Raw genomic sequence first — 20086 nt, 5'->3', positions numbered from 1 at the left:
GTCCAGGTGTGGATCAATGGGACTAGGCAGAATATCAGTTTGGCATGCACTAGATAGGCTTAAGTGTTTGTTTCTGTCCTGTAGAGCTCTATGATTCTGTGACTTGGAAAGCTTGCTGTGAACTTCATGTCCAGCAGGCTAACTATGAAAGCTCCTGACCTAACCAGTCTTCCTATACCCTCTCTAATGGGCTAGTCAGTCTCTCCATACCCCCTTTAATGGAAATGGGTTTGGGCGAAGTGAATCATGTCCAGCAGGCTGGCTGGGAAAGGGTATGTTTCACTAGTCTCCCCATACCCCTCTAATGGCAGTACTGGAAATGGGTTTGTGCAAACTGGATGTACTCCTTTGAGCTCCTCTGTTGGCCGGATGCAGGGCACCAGCATGGAAACTGAAAAAGAAAACAATGGGCTAACAGGAAGGATGTTGTGAGATAATGGCTGAGGTACAGCAATGGGAAAACAGGAACACAGTAAGAAACAGACTGCAGGAAAAAATTCTTTTCCTCTCTCTGGCCAACCACAGGAGTCAGTGACACAATCTAGAGTTTACAACCTCGAATACCCAACTGAACATAGGGAGCTTGATTGTGCCTGATCCATGCTGTTTCTGCTCCTTGAGTGAGCCCAGCGCAGAATCAGAATCAGGTTTACTATCACTGACCAAAGTCGTAAAATCTGTTGTTTTGCAGCAGCAGCACAGTGTAAGACTTTAAAAATTACTATGTTGACATAAGAAATATATTTTAAAAAGTAGGGAAAAAGAAAGCAAAATAGTGAGGTAGAATCAGTCAGAGAGCACTACAGCACACAATCTCTTCGGTGCATCTGGTCCACAGCGAATCGTTGTTCTGCCTGGTCCCATTGACCCGCACCTGGATTCCAGCACTCCATATCCCTCCCATCCACGTACCGATCCAAACTTCAATCAAACTCGCATCCAGCACTTCCGCTGGCAGCTCATTCTACACTCTCACCACCCTCTGAGTGAAGATCCCCCTCAGTTTCCCCTTAAACGTTTCACCTTCCACCCTTAACCTATGACCTAGTCTCACTCAAATGCAGTGGAAATACACTGCCTGCATTTACCCCTCATAATTTTGTATACCTCTATCAAATTTCCCCTTATTCTCCCAGTCAACCTTTCCCTATAACTCAGGTCCTCAAGTCCAGGCAAAATCCTTGCAAATCTTCTCAAAACTCTTTCTATTTTATTGATATCTTTCCATTAGGTAGGTGATCAGAACTGCACAAAATACTCCAAATTAGCCTTCGCCAATGTCTTACACAACTTCAACATGACATCCCAAACTTCACAGGTTCATGGACTGTTCAGAAATCTGATGGCAGAGGGGAAGTAGCTGTTCCCAAAACATTAGGTGTGGGTCTTAGGCTCCTGTACTTCCTCCTTGATGGTGATAATGAGAAGAGGGCATATCCTGGGTGAAACCGTGGGCACAGGGGACCTCACCTGTTCTCAGTGCTGCTGCTTGCTCCTCGGGCACCGGGCTCCATGCAGATTGGCACGGTCGCCCAGGGCTGTATTCCCTCAGCATGTGGTGCAGCTGCGATGGGTTCAGACTGGTGAAATCGTTCCTTAGACACCTCCAGCTCGCCTGTAATTGACAGTAAACAGTCAACATGGTTACTTGCTGCCACACAGCAGCTGGCTGTGACTAGAGAATGAAATGGTGGAGGGATCGCTTCAGTGTCCAAGCAGTGATCTGGACTGTGTAGGCGAGGTGCATTGTCTCGGTGTGCTGCCACCAGCTGTTGGCGTGGAGTGGTGGAGAGGATACAGCAGAGAATGTCTGAAGGACCTGAATATTTCTGCGATGAGATCAGTCAACTGCTTCCTGGTAAGTGGATCTGTCACCTTCCTCTGGAAATTCCAGAGTTTGCTACTCTTTTCACTGCCAACAATATGAGAGAGAGGGGGGAGAGAGGAGAGGAGAGGACAGGGGTGGGGAGAAAGGGGGGATGGGGGAGAGCTGAAGGGGTGAGGAGGAGGTAGGTTAGGGGGAGAGGGGTGGTGAGGGGAAATTGAGGGAGTGGGAGGGGGAGAGGGGAGAGAGGTGAAGGGAGTGAAAGGTTGAGGGTGGTGAGGGGAGATGGGTGGGGGGAGAGAGGGGTGGTGAGGGGGAGATTGGGGGGGAGGGGGGAGAGAGGGGAGATGGGGAGGGTTGAGAGGGGTTGGGGAGAGCAGGAGAAGGGGAGAGGTGGGGAGAGAGAGGGAGAGGGGGAGGAGGAGAGGGGAGAGGGGAAAGAGGTGAAGGGAGTGAAGGGGTGAGGGGGAGGTAGGTTAGGGTAGTGAGGGGAGGTGGGTTAGGGGGAGAGAGGAGTGGTGAGAGGGAGATTGGGGAGACGGGTTGAGGGGGAGAAGGTGAGAGGGGTTGAGGGGGAGGGGAAGGGGAGGAGGGGGAGAGGGGGAGAGAGGGAGAGGGGGAGAGGGGGGAGGGGAGAGGGGGAGGAGGGAGGGGGGAGGGAGGGGGGAGGGAGGGGGGAGAGAGGGGGGAGAGAGGGGGGAGAGAGGGGGGAGAGAGGGGGGAGAGAGGGGGGAGAGAGGGGGGAGAGAGGGAGTGGAAGATAGAGATTTGGGGAGACAAGAAGAGACAGTGAAGAGAAAGCAGGAAAGAAACTAGGTGAGAGAGAAGGTAGTCAGATAGTGGGTGTTTGAAAGGGAAGGACAGAGAATGAGATAAAATTCCCCTGTCAGACAGTCTCCTGTTTGGGAAAAGATTCTGATTAACATCCTTCTCTATGTGTTCATAATGTTATAAACCTCTGCAAGGCCGTACTTCAGGCTCCTTTGTTTCAGTGAGAACATACACAGCCCATCCAATCTGTCCTCAGAACCACAACCCTCCAATCTCACCATTGCTACCACATCCTTTCTGTAGTGTGGTGACCAGAATGCTATACAATTGTCCAACTGCAGCTTTGTACAGTTGCAATATAATGTCCCAACTCTGAAGCTCAGCAGTTCTGCCTATGAAGTCAAGCATATCTAATGTCTTCCTCCCTACCCTATCCACCCATTTCATCACTTTCAAAGAGCTTTAGATTGGCACTCCATGGTCCCTCAGTACATCATTTCTCCCAAGCTCCCTGACAATTATTCCATATGCCTCACCAAAATCTGACTTCTCCAAGTGCGTTACCTCAAGCTTGTCTGCATTAAATTCCATCTGCACCGCTCCGCTTAACGATCAACTATACATGTTCCACTGATCCACAACCTGCTTTGCTATCTGTGATGTTCTCTGCAAATTTACTGACCAAACTGCCTATGTTCTTATCCAAACTGTTCATATCTGTTACAAACACCACCACTCCCAGTATCAATCCCTGCATTACACCACTCAATCCAGACTTCCATTCAAAGAAATGCCCTCCCTCTGCTTTCTATCACCCAGCTAAGTTTGGATCCAGTTTGCAACATGGTTCTGATCCCTGGGCCACACCAGTGATTTGATCGTAAGGCTGGTGTACAGGCAGAGCTAAAGAGGAAATGGACTAAAGTCAGTTTTCAGAGCCGGTGTCCCGTCATTGGTAAGTCTGGAGTCAAAGGCCTGGAGTTCGTGTCTTCATCCAGGGTCCTTATTCATCGCCATCAGCAAGTACTGGGTCTATATATGAAGATCAAAGCCCAAAGGTCGATCAGGATTCCAGAATATGAGGCCTGATGGCCGCAGCCACAAGCCTCTGAATCTCTGTGAGTCCACTGGGGAAGTTAAAGGCCCAATTGTCTGTGAATCTCTGTGAATTCACTGGGGAAGTTAAAGGCCCAATGTTTGCGAAACTGTGTAAGTCTACTGGGGAAGTTAAAGGCCTGCTGGAAGCTGGAGGCCAGGAGGCCGGTATGGCCTATCCTGGGGTTAGAGAACTGTATATGTGCATGAAGAACAGGGCTCATTTTGCTGTTGTTGTGTTCTGTGTTGTTCTGCTGAACACTGTGGGCGTGCTATATTGGTGACACTTACATGCTGCCTCAGAACATTGTTGGACTGTGTTAGTTGTTGATGCAGACGACACATTTCACTGTGTATTTCAGAGTACGTGTAAATGTGATGTGGCTCTCCAAGTGCAATGACTGGAGCAAGCTGCACGGAAAAGATTGGGCACATGGTGAAAGGCAGCAAATAGCACTGTTGGCAGTAATGAGAAGGTGCTAAAACAAAAAGAACAATAATATTTACACACTGATAGCATGATGGCTGGGAGGAAGTCGGATTCGAAATTAAACTTCAGTGAGGCCAGAGCTGGGGCAGCACGTACACAGCTGGCTCGAGAGGAAGGGCCTTGAGGCAACTGAACACAGAAGAGGACAGCACAATACTTGCCCTTCAGCCCATCATGTTGTGTTAACCCTTTAACCTACTGCAAGATCAATCTTTCCCTCCTACAAAGCCTTCAGTTTTTCTATCATCCATGTTCCTATGTTAAATGTCCCTCATGTAACTGCTTCTACCACCACCCCTGGCAGTATGCTCCATACCCCTATAATTGTCTACGTAAAAAATCTAACTCTGACGTTCCTCCAATACTTTCCTTCAATCATCTTAAAATTATACCCACTCGTATCATCATTATTGTCCTGGGAAAAAGTCTCTGGCTATCCAATCAATTTATGATTCTTATCATCTTGTACACCTCTATCAAGTCACCTCTCATCCTCCTTTACTCCAAAGAAGAAACGTCTAGCGCGTTCAACCTATCTGAGAGAGTAACATGTGGGAAAGCTGGATGGCATTCATCAGAAGACCAAGTGGTAATTTCTCAAAGGTGTCCCACTGGATGAAAGGATGGGAAAACCTGCCCCAGTGTCTGAGGAGTGAGGAATGAGGGGATATTGCCTGAGCGAGAATAAGCTAAAACAATAACAATGCAGAATAAAGTGTAAATAATACCAGAAAAGTGATAGGTCATAACAGGGTAGATTGTGAGGCCAAGGGTCCATCTTATTGTACACAAAGTCTGATAACAGTAGGATAGAAACTTGAGTCTGGTGGTACGTGGTTTTGAGCTTTTGTACCTTCTGCCTGATGAGAAATGGGAAGAGAATGTCTGGAGTGGATGTATATTATGGAGAGCAGCAATCTCATGTATATTATAAAGGATAGCAGCCCCATGCGAAATATACAGAACCATCAGGAATACGATGGGGAATGACAGTCCCCTGTGGACATTATAGAGCATAGTAGCCACCGGGGGAGGAGGTGTACGATGGGAAATAGCAGTCCCTGTCAGACACTATACAGAATAGTAGCCACTGGGTGAGGAGGTGTACGATGGGAAATGACAGTCCCCTGTGTACATTATAGAGAACAGCAGCCACTGGAGGAGTGATGAGGAATAACAGTCCCCTGTGTACATTTTAGAGAACAGTAGCCACTGGGGGTTTGATGGGGAATGACAGTCCCCTGTGTACATTATAGAGAACAGCAGCCACTGGGGGTTTGATGGGGAATGACAGTCCCCTGTGTACATTATAGAGAACAGTAGCCACTGGGGGTACGATGGGGAATGACAGTCCCCTGCGTACATTATAGAGAACAATAGCCACTGGGGGAGTGATGAGGAATGACAGTCCCCTGTGTACATTATAGAGAACAATAGCCACTGGGGGTATGATGGGGAATGACAGTCCCCTGTGTACATTATAGAGAACAGTAGCCACTGGGGGTTTGATGGGGAATGACAGTCCCCTGTGTACATTATAGAGAACAGTAGCCACTGGGGGTACGATGGGGAATGACAGTCCTCTGTGTACATTATAGAGAACAGTAGCCACTGGGGATACGATGGGGAATGACAGTCCCCTGTGTACATTACAGAGAACAGTAGCCAATGGGGGAGTAATGAGGAATGACAGTCCCCTGTGTACATTATAGAGAACAGCAGCCACTGGGGGAGTGATGAGGAATGACAGTCTCCTGTGTACATTATAGAGAACAGTAGCCACTGGAGGAGTGATGAGGAATAACAGTCCCCTGTGTACATTATAGAGAACAGTAGCCACTGGGGGTTTGATGGGGAATGACAGTCCGCTCTGTACATTATAGAGAATAGTAGCCACTGGGGGTATGATGGGGAATGACAGTCCCCTGTGTACATTATAGAGAACAGTAGCCACTGGGGGTACGATGGGGAATGACAGTCCGCTGTGTACATTATAGAGAACAGTAGCCACTGGGGGTACGATGGGGAATGACAGTCCCCTGTGTACATTATAGAGAACAGTAGCCACTGGGAGTTTGATGGGAAATGACAGACCCCTGTGTACATTATAGAGAACAGTAGCCACTGGGGTTTGATGGGGAATGACAGTCCGCTGTGTACATTATAGAGAACAGTAGCCACTGGGGGAGTGATGAGGAATGACAGTCCCCTGTGTACATTATAGAGAACAGTAGCCACTGGGGGTACGATGGGGAATGACAGTCCCCTGTGTACATTATAGAGAACAGTAGCCACTGGGGGTTTGATGGGGAATGACAGTCCCCTGTGTACATTTTAGAGAACAGTAGCCACTGGGGGTTTGATGGGGAATGACAGTCCGCTGTGTACATTATAGAGAACAGTAGCCACTGGGGGTTTGATGAGGAATGACAGTCCCCTGTGTATATTATATCAAACAACAATCACCTGTATATTACAGACAACATTAGCCCCTGTGTAGACAACAGGGAGAATTTGAACAGTACATGGATCGGAGATGTTCGGAGGGATATGGCTCCCATGTGGGCAACTGGGACGAGTTATGTGTGTCTTGGTGAGCATGCGCCACTTGGGACAAAGGGGCTGTTTCTGTGCTGTATGACTGCACTCAGTGGCCACTTTATTAGGTACACCTGCTTGCTAAAATAAGATTGGATTAGATAAGATCAAACTTTATTTATCACAATGGAAATTATTGTTAGAAGATTGCTCAGTCAGAATTATCTGTGAAAATGTAAATATTGAGGTACGAGAAAAAAAATGTGGATTAAAAAGTAATAGTGCAAATATAAATGTGCAATGAAACTATACATAAGGAGGGGGAGTTGTAGAGTCTTATAGCTACAGGGAGAAAGGATCATGTAGCAACAACTCAATTCATTGAAGCATGCAGGCATGGTCAAGAGGTTCAGTTGTTGTTCAGACCAAACATCAGAATGGGGAAGAACTGTGCTCTAAGTGACTTTGACCATGAAGTGATTGTTGGTTCCAGATGGGGTGGTTTGAATATCTCAGAAACTGCTGATCTTTTAGAATTTTCATGCACGACAGTCTCTAGAGCTTACAGAGAATGGTGTTGAAAGCAAAATAAAAACATAATAGTTTTATAAAATAAAACATCAGACACTACCTGGCAATTTTGTGGGCAAAAACCCCTTGTTAATGAGAGAGGTCAGAGGAGAATGGCCAGACAAGTTCAAGCTGACAGAAAGGTGAAAGTAACTCAAATAACCACATGTATGCAAAGAGCATCTCTGACGGCACAACATATTAAACCTTGCAGTGGATGGGCTACAGCAGCAGAAGACCATAAACACACACTCAGTGTCCACTTTATTAGGTACAGGAGAGGAGGTACTGGCCACTGAGTGTATGTGACTCTGTAAATGAAAGCGAGAGTAAGAGAAGCAAGTTTACATGGACCCTCGTCAGGCTGTGAGCTTCATTCCCAAGGTTACTGATCAAAGGGACTCGAGAAAATTGTTGAAGGAAAGGGATGAGGTTTGTGTGGAGGATAAACACCCACACAGAGTGGATATGTTGTTTACTGCCGCACTTTGCACAAGGTAGTGAGAAACCTGATATCCATACAAAGCCGAAATCACCTGGTCTGGACAAGTTCAACCCATCTCACTTTCTCAGAAACTTTTGTTTCACCCACAAACAGTAGTAGGTTGGAAACCTGCAGTCATCCTCAGCCTGGTCTGAGTACTCCAAAAACACAAACCATTCAGCTTGTCTGTTCCTCATTGGGTTCTGCCGTAACCAAAGGTTTAACGTATGAGGAGCATTTGTTAGTTCTGGGCCCGTACTCACTGGAGTTTCAAAGAATGAGGAGATCTCATTGAAACCCAGAGGGAGATGATCTGTGGAATTCATTGTCACACACATCTTTGGAGGCCAAATCACTGGATATATTTAAAGTGAAGGTTGATGTGTTCTTGATTAATAAGAGAATCAATGTTAATGGGATACAACAGAAGAACGGGGTTGAGGGACGGTAAATCAATCACAATGGGACGGCGAAGCAGACTCTAAGGGCCGAGTGGCCTAATTCTGCTACTGTGTCATACAGTCTATGTTACCTGCAGGAGTTTCTCCTTTGGTGTGGCAAGCAGGTTGACAGCAGTAGACAACTTGAGGAAGAACTCAGCAGCTAACTCCCCAAGTCCGACACCTTGAATCCAGTCTAGAAGCAGGTCCAGGTTGGCCCGAATCTGTACTCCTCTTGACCACTGGTAGAACCCTCCACCAGAACCTAGAGGGCACAGAGAGAGAGGGGCAGGTTGAACCCCAGAGAGTCTATCAATGACAGAGAGGGGGATAGTGCAGAGAGGAGGCCCCTCCCTAGACACTGAGAAATGTGGTCAGTACCAACTATGAACGCGCGCACACACGCGCACGCACGCACGCACACGCGCACGCACACACACAGAGTGTAGCTTACTGCCATATCCATAGAAAGGGAGGTAGTGGCATAATGCAGGATTTTCATTCCTACATTATATAATCCCACTTCAGCCTGTAATCTCATTCTCAGACAGTGTGGGGAGTGTCTATATACAGAATAGACAATTCCCGGCAGTGTTTACAGATTGCAGGGTTAAACAGTAGGATACTGACTCCTTGAGGAGCCATTCACACTCACCTCTTTCCATCAGGGCATTGAAGAGGGAGGCATTTGTAAAAAAGAAGAGGTAGGCGAAGAGCTGTGAAGCAATCTCGGCGTGAACTTGATATTGCTTTAATAGGCTTAATGTTCCCTGGAAGATCAGCAGGACATCGTTAACCCCTTGTGGCATGCTGAGCTGAGATGAATTGGCTGCAAAAGGGTTGCTATCCAACAATCCAGGCAGGACAGTGTAGAGAGTCTACAGAGACAACAGTAAACACACAGGTGTAGAATCATCACAATACCATTCCATTTCCGATTCATTCATTATCACATCTGCATGTACATACCCAGTGAAATACATTGCTTGTATCAACAACCAACACAGCAAAGGATATGCTGGAAACGACCAGCAAGTGTCGTCACACACTCCAGCATCAACACAGCACGCCCACAACGCTCAGCAGAACAACATAGAACACAACAGACAACAAAACAAAACAACAGCAAAACAAGCCCCATTTCTCCATCCCACACAGATAGTCCTCCAACTCCAGGCAGGCCTCCCAGCCCCCAGTCTCCAGCCTTTGACCATCAGGCTTCAATTTCAATATTAATCTATATATTTATCACAAAAAGATGTTGCATTTTGGGTTAAGGATCAATTTCAACTGATCGGTCAGACAAAATTAAGCAGTCCTGCAATCAATCATGTCACACCGGGAGGGGCAGCACGTGTTATGTACAGACTAAACCTTCATACGTCCTGCCAGCATTCACACGGCAAGGCTGATGTTAAGTAATGGAATAACATTAGTGATTATGAAAATATTGACTTTCATTTTCTGTACGCATATATCCCAGATTTTTTATGAATTGAGTATATTTTGAAATTTAAATAAATACAGAATAAAGTGGACTCATCAGTGTTCCATCACCCATTGGCCAGGCCGCGATAGACGTAAAACTCCCAGCAGACAGTGCCAGCAGAGAACCAGCAATCACTCTCTGCATTTCCCCACAGTAAACTGTGTCTCTGTCTCTCTGCCCACGACTCTTTCTTGATTTCACTGTTTGTTAAACCAAGCTACACTGGCTTGGCCAAAGGTAACTGATTATGTTGTATGGTGTTAGACATAACACCATAAGACAGTGCAGCAGAATTAGGCTATTCAGCCCCTGGAGTCTACTCCATAATTCCATCATGGCCGATTTAGTTTCCCTCTCAAACCCATTCTTCTGCCTTCTCCCCATAACCTTTGATACCCTTACTAATCTAGAAACTATCAACCTTCACTTTAAATATTCCCAAAGACTGTAGTCCGTGACAATGAATTCCATAGATTCACCACCCTCTGGCTAAAGAAATTCCCCCTCATCTCTGTTCTGAAGGGACGTCCTTTCATTCTCAGACTATGCCCTTTGGTCCTAGAGTCTCCTACTATTGGAAACATCTTCTCCACATCCACTCAAAATTAAATCCAAATTCAAATTCAGAGTAAATTTAGTATCAGAGTACATATATGTCATCATCTATAACCCTGAGATGCATTGTCTTGTGGACATAATAAATCCAAGAAAAATAACCATAACAGAATCAATGGAAGAGTGCACCAACTTGGGCATTCAATCAGTGTGCACAAGACATCCAACTGCAAATACAAAAAGAAATAATAATAATAATAAATAAGCAATAAATAACAAGAACATGAGATGAAGAATTCTTGAAAGTGAGTGCATAGGTTATGGGAACATTTCAATGATTGGGCAAGTGAAGTTGAGTGAAGTTATCCCCTCTAGTTCAAGAGCCTGATGATTGAGGAGTAATAACTGTTCCTGAACCTGGTGGTGTGAGTTCTGAAGCTCCTGGACCTTCTTCCTGATGGCAACCTTTCAATATTTAAAGGTTCAAAGATTCATTTATTTTCAAAGTATACAACTCTGAAATTTGTCAATTCTCTGGATAGCACGAAACCAAGAAAGGAACAGCATTATGATCATCAGCCCCCAAATCCCACCTCCCCTTAAAAAAATGAATAAACATGGCACAAGCACATCAACCCCCAAATTCCTCTTCCTGCACAAAAATCAAGTAAAACAGAACAGGCACGTCAATGCTCAAAGCCCTCCTTCCGCACAAAAACTGAGCAAAATAGATCATGCACGTCAACGCCCAAAACCCTCTTCCCGCACAAAAAAATGAACAAAACGGATCAGACACATCAACCCCCAAATCCCCCTCCCCACACAAAGAAAAAACAAGAAGATTGGGCAAGAAAACACAGAACTGTAAGCCTGAAAGCAAGAGTCTATCGTCCAAGGTCCAAATGCAAAATGCAGGAAAAAGCCTGGGCCCACTCTCTGGGTGCAGTGGCAGGCTCTCCCCTCTCCGGTACAGAGCAACTGAGCAAAAGGCAAGCAACCTACGCTCACCCTTTCCACTGGTTTCAATGCTTCAATCTCCCTCATCACTTTAGTCAGCAAACAATGCGAGCTTTAACCAGCAAAATGGAGCCAAACATCAGCTTGCACCCCATCCTGTAGCCTGCCTGCTAGGAGATTCGCACACGTTGCCTCCTGGAGTCCTCTTGGAGATTGCAGAGTGCCAGAACACCCAAACTTCCACTGAGGCTGATGTTTCAATCACTCTCGTCACTCTAATCGGTGAATAGTGGAAGCTACTATCAGCGAAATGGGGTCAAACATCGGCTCACATGCCATCCTGTAGCCTTCTCACCACGAGGTTCATTCACGCTGCCTCTGCCTCCCAGAATCCTGCTGGAGACTGCAGAGCGTTGAAGCACACGAACGACTCCATATAGGAAAACACAGGGAGGTCACTTATCTAACATATATTTTTGGAGTTGCCCCCTGCAGAAATGGGGTTAAAGTTAGTATTAGTTAGCGCTTTTTTCAGCCTTCTCTGGCTCAGTTCAGGTTTCTATTTGGGGTTGGGGGAGGGGGTGGTCTTTTTCTTTTTTAATTTTTTCTATTGGGCTGATTCAGAACTACAAAGATGTCCCCAGTGTCGAGGTTTCCGGTTCCTCTCTAATCATGTATTCCTCTTCCGATTTCATGAGCTCACATTATGGTTAACCCCTTACTCACCAAAGGGTTAATTTTTAGTTATGGCTCATTCTATTAATTTTGTCTCTTGGAATACAAATGGTTTAAACCATCCAATAAAACGGAAAAAGATTTTCAAAATATTCCAAAGACTGAATGTTCATATTATCTTTGCTCAAGAGACTCATGTAAGGAAAGAGGGCAGTCAACGCTTCTTTAAGTTTTGGAAAAAAGAACAATACCATTCAAATGCTCAAGCCAAAATTAAAGGCGTTTCAATTTTTATTGATCCCTCAATTACATTCATTCATCAAGACATCATTTCAGATCCTAATGGCAGATTTCTGTTAATTACGGGGGTACTTTTTAATAAAAAGGTCGCTATGGTTAATGTTTACGCTCCGAATGTGGATTATCCTGAATTCTTTAAACATTTACTTACTTTCCTTCCTAATTTAAACGAGTATATGTTGATAATGGGCGGTGATTTTAATTCATGTTTGAATCCCATGTTGGATAGATCCACAAGTAGTCCGGCTTTACCGAATAAGTCGGCTACTATTATCAACTCTTTTATGTTGGATGCTGGGATTTCAGAAATTTGGAGATTTCTACATCCAAATGATAAGGAATTCTCCTTTTTTTCACATGTTCACCGTTCTTTTTCTCGAATTGATTATTTCCTGATTGACTCTCGTTTGATTCCATATGTAATTATGACATTATTGCTATTTCAGATCATGCTCCATTGAAACTTTCCATCAAGTTAATGCATACCTTTTGTACTACCAGACAATGGCGATTTAACCCTATTTTGCTTCAAGATCAGGACTTTGTCAAATTTATAAAGGAGCAGATTGATTTCTTCTTTTCAACTAATACTACGGATGAAGTTTCCAACGGAACTGTTTGGGACGCCTTTAAAGCTTATATCCGTGGTCAGATTATTTCCTATTCGGCCGGTTTGAAAAGACGTATTAACAATGAAATACTTCTACTGGTTGATAAAATTAAAGAAGTTGATAAAAAAATATGCTATTTCTCCTAGCAAGGAGCTGTACAAACACAGAGTTGAACTCCAATTGGAACATAGCTTATTATTAACATCCTTGATCGAAAATCAATTAATGAGAACTAGAAGTGATTTTTATATTCATAGTGATAAATCGGGTAAATTACTGGCTAACCAATTGAAATTTGATTCGGTTAAACGTCAAATTACTAAGATCTGCAAACAGGATGATACTTTCACAGTTGATCATGTTGGGATAAACCAAACCTTTCAAGAATTTTATACCTCTTTATATCATTCTGATTTTCCTCATGATTCTAATTTCATGCATGATTTTTTAAGTAAATTGAGTTTTCCGAAACTATCTCCCGAAGATTGCCTATCATTAGAAACTTCCATTTCAGAGGAAGAAATAATAACTGCAATCTCATCATTAAATTCCGGTAAAGCACCTGGTCCCGATGGGTTTACAGTGGAATTTAAAAAATTTTTTTCCTCCATTCTTTCTTCTAAGTTGTCTAGAATATTTAAGGAAGCAATTAGTTTAGGTAAATTACCACAATCGTTTTATGAAGCCTCTATTTCCTTAATTCTTAAAAAGAATAAAGATCCTACGGATTGTGCATCCTATAGACCGATTTCTCTTCTGAATGTAGATTCAAAAATTTTTTCAAGAATTCTAGCTACTAGACTGGAGAAGGTGTTACCTCAAATTATTTCCATGGATCAAACCGGATTCATCAAAAATCGCTATTCATCTTTTAATATTAGGAGGTTAATGAATATTATTTATACCCCCTCACTTACTACCCCGGAATGTATTATCTCATTAGATGCTGAGAAAGCCTTTGACTGAGTTGAATGGCCTTATTTATTTAATGTTCTTGAGAAATTTAATTTTAATTTGACATTTATATCTTGGATTAAATTGTTATATTACTCCCCGGTAGCCTCGGTCTGTACAAATAATTATAGATCTCCACTTTTCTTCGTCTTTTTCGCGGTACTAGGCAAGGTTGCCCTCTTAGTCCTTTACTATTTAATATTGCTCTTGAACCTTTAGCAATTGCTATCCGTGACTCGCCAAGTATTGTTGGTATTACCCGTGGAAATGAAATACATAAACTATCATTATATGCAGATGATTTGTTGTTATATATCTCTAACCCGGAGAAGTCAATTCCTGCTATCTTAGATCTGTTAGCTCAATTTAGTAACTTTTCTGGTTACAAATTGAATCTTAGTAAGAGTGAATTATTCCCTTTAAATAAGCATGTACCTATTTATGGACGTTTACCATTTAAATTGGTTACTGATTCATTTATATACTTAGGGATAACAATTACCAAAAAATATAAAGATTTATTTAAAGCTAATTTTTTACCTTTAATTGATCAGATTAAACTTTTATTTACCAAATGGTCCCCAATCTCTTTGTCTTTGATTGGTCGGATTAACGCTATTAAGATGATCATTTTGCCTAAATTTTTGTATATATTTCAATCGGTTCCAATTTTTATCCCAAAATCTTTTTTTGATAACGTGGATTCAAAAATTTCCTCATATATTTGGCAGAATAAAAATCCTAGGTTAGGTAAAAGATATTTACAGAAATCCAAGAAGGAGGGGGGACTTGCCCTCCCAAATTTTAGATTCTATTATTGGGCAATTAATATTCGATATTTAAAATTTTGGCTACAAGATTTGGACGCATCTTTAAACCCTCATTGGGTAAATCTTGAATCTAATTCATTACAAGGGTTTTCCTTGGGTTCGGTTTTAGGAACTTTACTTCCTTTTACTTCTTTTAAATCATATAAACAAATGAATAACCCAATAGTTAAACATACTTTACGTATATGGTTTCAATTCCGAAGATTTTTTGGGTTTAATCAATTCATTCTAGCAAGTCCCATTATATCAAATTTTCTTTTTCAACCTTCCATGATGGATCAAGCTTATTTTGATTGGAAAACCAAAGGTATAATATCTTTTCGCGATTTATTTTTGGATAACTGTTTTATGTCTTTTGATCAACTTTCTAATAAATATAACTTACCCAGATCTCACTTTTTTAGATACTTACAGATTAGAAACTTTTTAATTACTGTCTCTCCTAATTTTCCACACCCATATCCAATGGACACTTTGGAAAAAATCTTAGACTTAAATCTTTCTCAGAAAGGTGTAATAGCAATTGTATATAATATAATTATGAATTTATATCCTGATGCCTCTAATAAAATTAAAGCTGACTGGGAAAGAGAACTTGAGATTAATATACCGACTGAAAAATGGGAAGAAATTCTTCAGTTGGTGAATTCATCCTCTGTATGTGCTAAGCATAGGTTGATACAGTTTAAAGTAGTTCACAGGGCTCATATGTCCAAAGATAAACTATCTCGTTATTACTCTTATATTAATCCAATATGTGACAGATGCCAGTCTGAGATTGCTTCTTTAACTCACATGTTTTGGTCATGTCCCTTGTTGGAGAAATATTGGAAAGATATTTTTGATATTATTTCAACGGTCCTAAATCTAGACTTACAACCTCATCCAATTACTGCTATCTTTGGATTACCAATGATAGACTCAAATAATTTAACCTCTTCATCACGAAGGATGATTGCATTTCTTACTTTAATAGCTAGAAGGTCCATCTTGTTGAATTGGAAAGAGATCAACCCTCCTACAGTATTTCATTGGTTTTCACAAACTATGGTGTGTCTGAATTTGGAGAAAATTAGAAGTGCAGTTTATGACCCTTCTATTAAGTTTGAAAAAATTTGGAGGCCATTTATTCAGCATTTTCATTTGATGTAATTTGATCATTTCCAAACTGGTTTTATTTCTCTGTACTGTTGTTGGAGGGGAGTGGAGGCGTCAACGCTGAGGTTTTCTTCTTTTCCATTTTTAAGTTGTTAGTTTTGCCCAAGTCTTTTAGTTTAGTTTAGTTTTTTTTTCTTTTGGGATGGGTTTTTTTTTCTTTTTTTTGTCTTTTTCCTTTTTTTTTGCTTTATATTATCCGTGATCAGTTCTACATGTATGGGAGTTTTGGTAATTTCCACTATTTGGTTTTGCACTTACTCTTTTTTTAAATGTAACAATACATCTCATATTATTTGTATTATTGCTATGTTTTGTTTCTATATTTTGAAATTAATAAAAAGATTGAAAAAGAAAGAAAGGAAAACACAGGCTCCAACAGCTCCAGATTCAAGACAAGAAACAAATGTAAAAGATGTAAAAGAAGTGAAGAAGACAGTTTCATGATCTATCCAGAAGACATTGAACAAAGGAGCATTGTACACAGGCGCTATTTGACCAGAAGGACAAGTTGAAGAAACCCTCACAAGTGAACTGCACATTTTGGGCAGGGGTAGAGGGGTGGGGTGCCGGAGCATGAAGGAGTACTTTAGATATTTCATAAACCATGTCGTCAGCATATGCATCAATAACACAAAGTGGAAAGTAAATAAAGTTTGTATTGATTCACTTCTTTTCCACACTAATTCCCCAGGACTAAATTTTACTCCCTATCTCAAACTTTCTGGAAGTGATTTATGAATTCTGTAAGGATATATTTCCATCAATTTAACTTGAGAGCAGCCTGTACCCCTGCCACGGAGGAACCCACCAGCTGTCATTGTTTGACCTGCTATCTGGGGAATGGCATTTCTGCTGGAGTATTCCTGCAGGTAGCAGGTAGTCAGCATTCCTGAGAACAATCACATCTTCAGGGACAGGACGGCAGTGCCAGAAACAAGTGCCACAATTAAGCCAAGACACTCTTATTGGTGGATATGGTGCAGAGGTTTAATGGAACCAAGAGTACTTGGAAAGGTTTGGGGATCTCATTGAAAGTTCAAAGTAAATTTATTATCAAGGCACATATATGTCACCATATACAACCAAGAGTTTCATTTTCCTGCAGGCATACTCAATAAATCCAATAACCATAATAGAATAAATGAAAGACTGCAGCAACAGAGTGGACAACCAGTGTGCTAAAGACAATAAACTGTTGCAATGCCCTGGTTAAGATTGCTACTGCTATGCTGCGAGGTAGCTTATATCAGCAGTTTTCTGTAAAAGCAGTGTACCATGCTGGAAAGTGTGTTTTGGCTTTGGTTAAGATAAGGACAAATGTCCAACTTAGGAATGTTAGTCAGCCAATCAGGATTGTGGGATATGAGAGAAAGTTCTAGAGAGCTGTGGGGAAGCGTTTTCTGAAGGACTGTAGTCTGGTTTGGGGTTTTTTTGGTGGGAGCTGTGAAGTGGGATAGAAGGGAAGATGCCACAGAATGCCACTGGGAGGAGAGTCCATGTGCTTTGTGCTTTGTGCAGACGAGTGGCTCCAAAGAAGGAGAGGGAGGGAGCGTGGGTGGAAGAGAGAGAGAGAGACAGAGAGAGAGACAGAGACAGAGAGAGAGAGAGAGAGAGAGAGACAGTTTGCTTGAGATGGTGTTCAAGGGGAGTTCAAAAATATGTTTGGTGATTTCACGTAGATCGTGAGTCCAGCACCTGAGTAAGAGATACACTCTTGAACACTCCAGTAAGAGCTCCAACAGTTATGTGCACATTGGACTGGCTTAACTGTAATGAGCCCTTTTATCTCCTTTTCTTTTTCCTATTAACTGTTTGATAAAGCTGAAATTGGCAAATACACTCTCTTTAAATATGTGGTGTACAATCTGTGATTTCTTGCCAACTGATAAATGTGTAAGGGCAGTATTTACACAGCATTCACTCAAATCGAGGTTCCGTTAATCAGAACATCCCAACTTTCCTTTTTGGTTGAACCCCAGATCATACTGACTCAAAATGTAAATTGTTTATAAAGATGGCCTTCTCACCACTGAGTCCTGTGGCTGTTAGCCGAGTTAGCTATCAAGCCAAGTTTGCGTACAGGCCTAGTGAGAGGGTTACACTGTGCAAGTACAAAAAGAAAAAAAATAATAACCACAAATAAATATCAAGAACATGAGATGAAGAGTCCTTGACAGTGAGTCCATACAAACAGTTCAGTGATGGGGCAAATGAAGTTCAGTGAAGTTATCTCCTTTGGTTCACAGGCCTGATGGATGAAGGTTAAATACTGTTCCTGAACCTGGAGGTACAAGTCCTGAGGCTCCTGTACTTTCTTTCTGATGACAGTAGCGAGAAGAGAGCATGGCCTGGATGGTGGGGGTCTCTGATGATGGATGCCATTTACCTGCAACACTCTGTGCAGATGTGCTCAATGGTAGGGAGGGCTTTATCCATGAGGGACTGGGCTGTATCCACTACTTTCTGAAGGATTTTGGAGGATTTGTAGGAGAGATTTCCAATGGAGATGGGGGGAGTTGAGGACCAGAAGGCACAGCCTCAGAATAAAAAGCCGTCCCTTTAGAACAGAGATGAGGAGGAATTTCTTTAGCAGAGGGTGGTGAATCTGTGGAATTCATTGCCACAGACTGCTGTGGAGGCCAAGTCATCGAGTACATTTAAAGTGGAGGTTGATAAGTTCTTGATTAGGTAGGGCTTCAAAGGTTATGGGGAAAAGGCAGAAGGGTGGGGTTGAGAGGGATAATAAATCAGCCTTGATGGAATGGCGGAGCAGACTCGAGGAGACAGATGGACTAATTCTGTTCCTGTGTCTTACGATCAGAAGGGCTGGTATCCTCACTCCAATATGAATGATATCGGAAGGTTTGATGGAGTTGTTTAAATCATTTTTTCCATTGATCCTATTTTGGTTATTGTTCTATTATGGACTTTTTGAGTATGCCCGCAAGGAAATGAACTTCAGGGTTGTATATGGTGACATATATGTACTTAAATAATAAATTTACTTTGAACTTTATAGCTTGGTAAAGGGTTCCAGTGATAATAAAGTTAATCACCATACCATTGAAATTTTAAGTAATTGTTAATGAACAATGATAAAGGAGGAGGGTGTTTGTACACAGAGAGTTGCTGTAAACTGCCACTTGTGCCTGAAAGGACAGAGGAAGCTGGTTCAACAGGGGCCTTTAACAAGGAAACAGGAACCTTACAGGATTCTGGGGGAAGGGTGGGGGATTGTGACCACTGAAAGTTCCTGCAAAGAAGTCCTTTCATCATGAACTGTTTAATTGATGTGGTTTTGAAGTGGAATGGCTAGTGTACGCAGTAAACAGATTTTACTTAACTGGAAAATGTTACAGGGGTGAAAGAACTTTACAGACAGCTTCACAACATGAGCATCAGATGCTGTAGCCCTCCCTCCTGCCCTGTCACTGCCCAGGGGTTTCCACCTTCCACATTGCAACCGACGAGTCGAAGCTTTCAAAGGAATTGAACAGTTAATTTTACAAGGAAAATCTTTCGACTGGAGACTCCAAAAACCAGAGCTCTGACACACCCACCTGGTCTCTGCAGCTCTGTGGCTGGGATAGAAAACACTCGCTCCTCAGTCCATTCGCTGCCAAACACACACACACGTCACCATGACTCTAAATACTGCAGGAAATGTAACTGAAGTCCCACATCCCGCACAAGCACACACAATGCAGACCCACATACACATCACCAGATCTCTGCAAATACTGCAGGAAATGTAATCAAAGTCCCAGCATCCAGCCCACTGCGCACGTGCACACACACACACTTACTGACCCCACCCAGACACACACACAAAGATGGTATCAGAAATGATCTGGCAAGTGTGGATTGGGACAGCATGTTTTCTGGCAAAGGTATACTTGGTAAGTGGGTGGCTTTCAAAAATGGAATTCTGAGAGTACAAAGCCTGTCAGAATAAAAGGTAAAGATTTCAGGTGTTAGAGAAACTTGGTCTTCAAGAGATATTGAGGCCCTGGTGAAGAAAAAAAAAGGAGGTACATAGCAGATTTAGGCAAGTAGGAACAAACGAGGTGCTTATTGAGTATACAGTCGGCCTTCTTTATCCGCGGGTTCCACACGCACAGATTCAACCAACCGCGGATCGGGAAAACCCGGAAGCTCTCTCTCCAGCACTCATTGTTTGAGCATTTTTTTCTTGTTCTTATTCCCTAAACAATACAGTATAACAACTATTTACATAGCATTTCCATTGTATCAGGTATTATAAGTACTCTAATCTAGAGATGATTAAAAGTATTACTCGTTGTTTGAGCATTGTTTGCCTCGCGTCTCATTCGTTCGCTACTT

General features: G+C 42.6%; 1 protein-coding gene across 4 annotated transcripts in view; it reads right to left on the bottom strand.

Annotated features, from left to right (window-relative positions):
- radil2a (Ras association and DIL domains 2a) overlaps positions 1 to 20086 on the bottom strand; it is a 128049-nt gene that overhangs the window by 45154 nt on the left and 62809 nt on the right. For all 4 annotated transcript variants that reach the window (XM_072242264.1, XM_072242265.1, XM_072242266.1 and 1 more), the window contains exons 9-11: positions 8869 to 9091; positions 8306 to 8478; positions 1471 to 1615 (exon numbers count right to left, since the gene is read on the bottom strand). In XM_072242264.1, coding sequence (XP_072098365.1) covers positions 1471 to 1615; positions 8306 to 8478; positions 8869 to 9091 — 541 coding nt within the window. The remainder of the gene's footprint in view (positions 1 to 1470; positions 1616 to 8305; positions 8479 to 8868; positions 9092 to 20086) is intronic.

Source organism: Mobula birostris, chromosome 24, assembly GCF_030028105.1.
Source record: "Mobula birostris isolate sMobBir1 chromosome 24, sMobBir1.hap1, whole genome shotgun sequence".
Classification (NCBI taxonomy): Eukaryota; Metazoa; Chordata; class Chondrichthyes; order Myliobatiformes; family Myliobatidae; genus Mobula; species Mobula birostris.
Note: the sequence above shows the minus strand (reverse complement) of the source record. Positions and strands in the feature narration are given on the sequence as shown.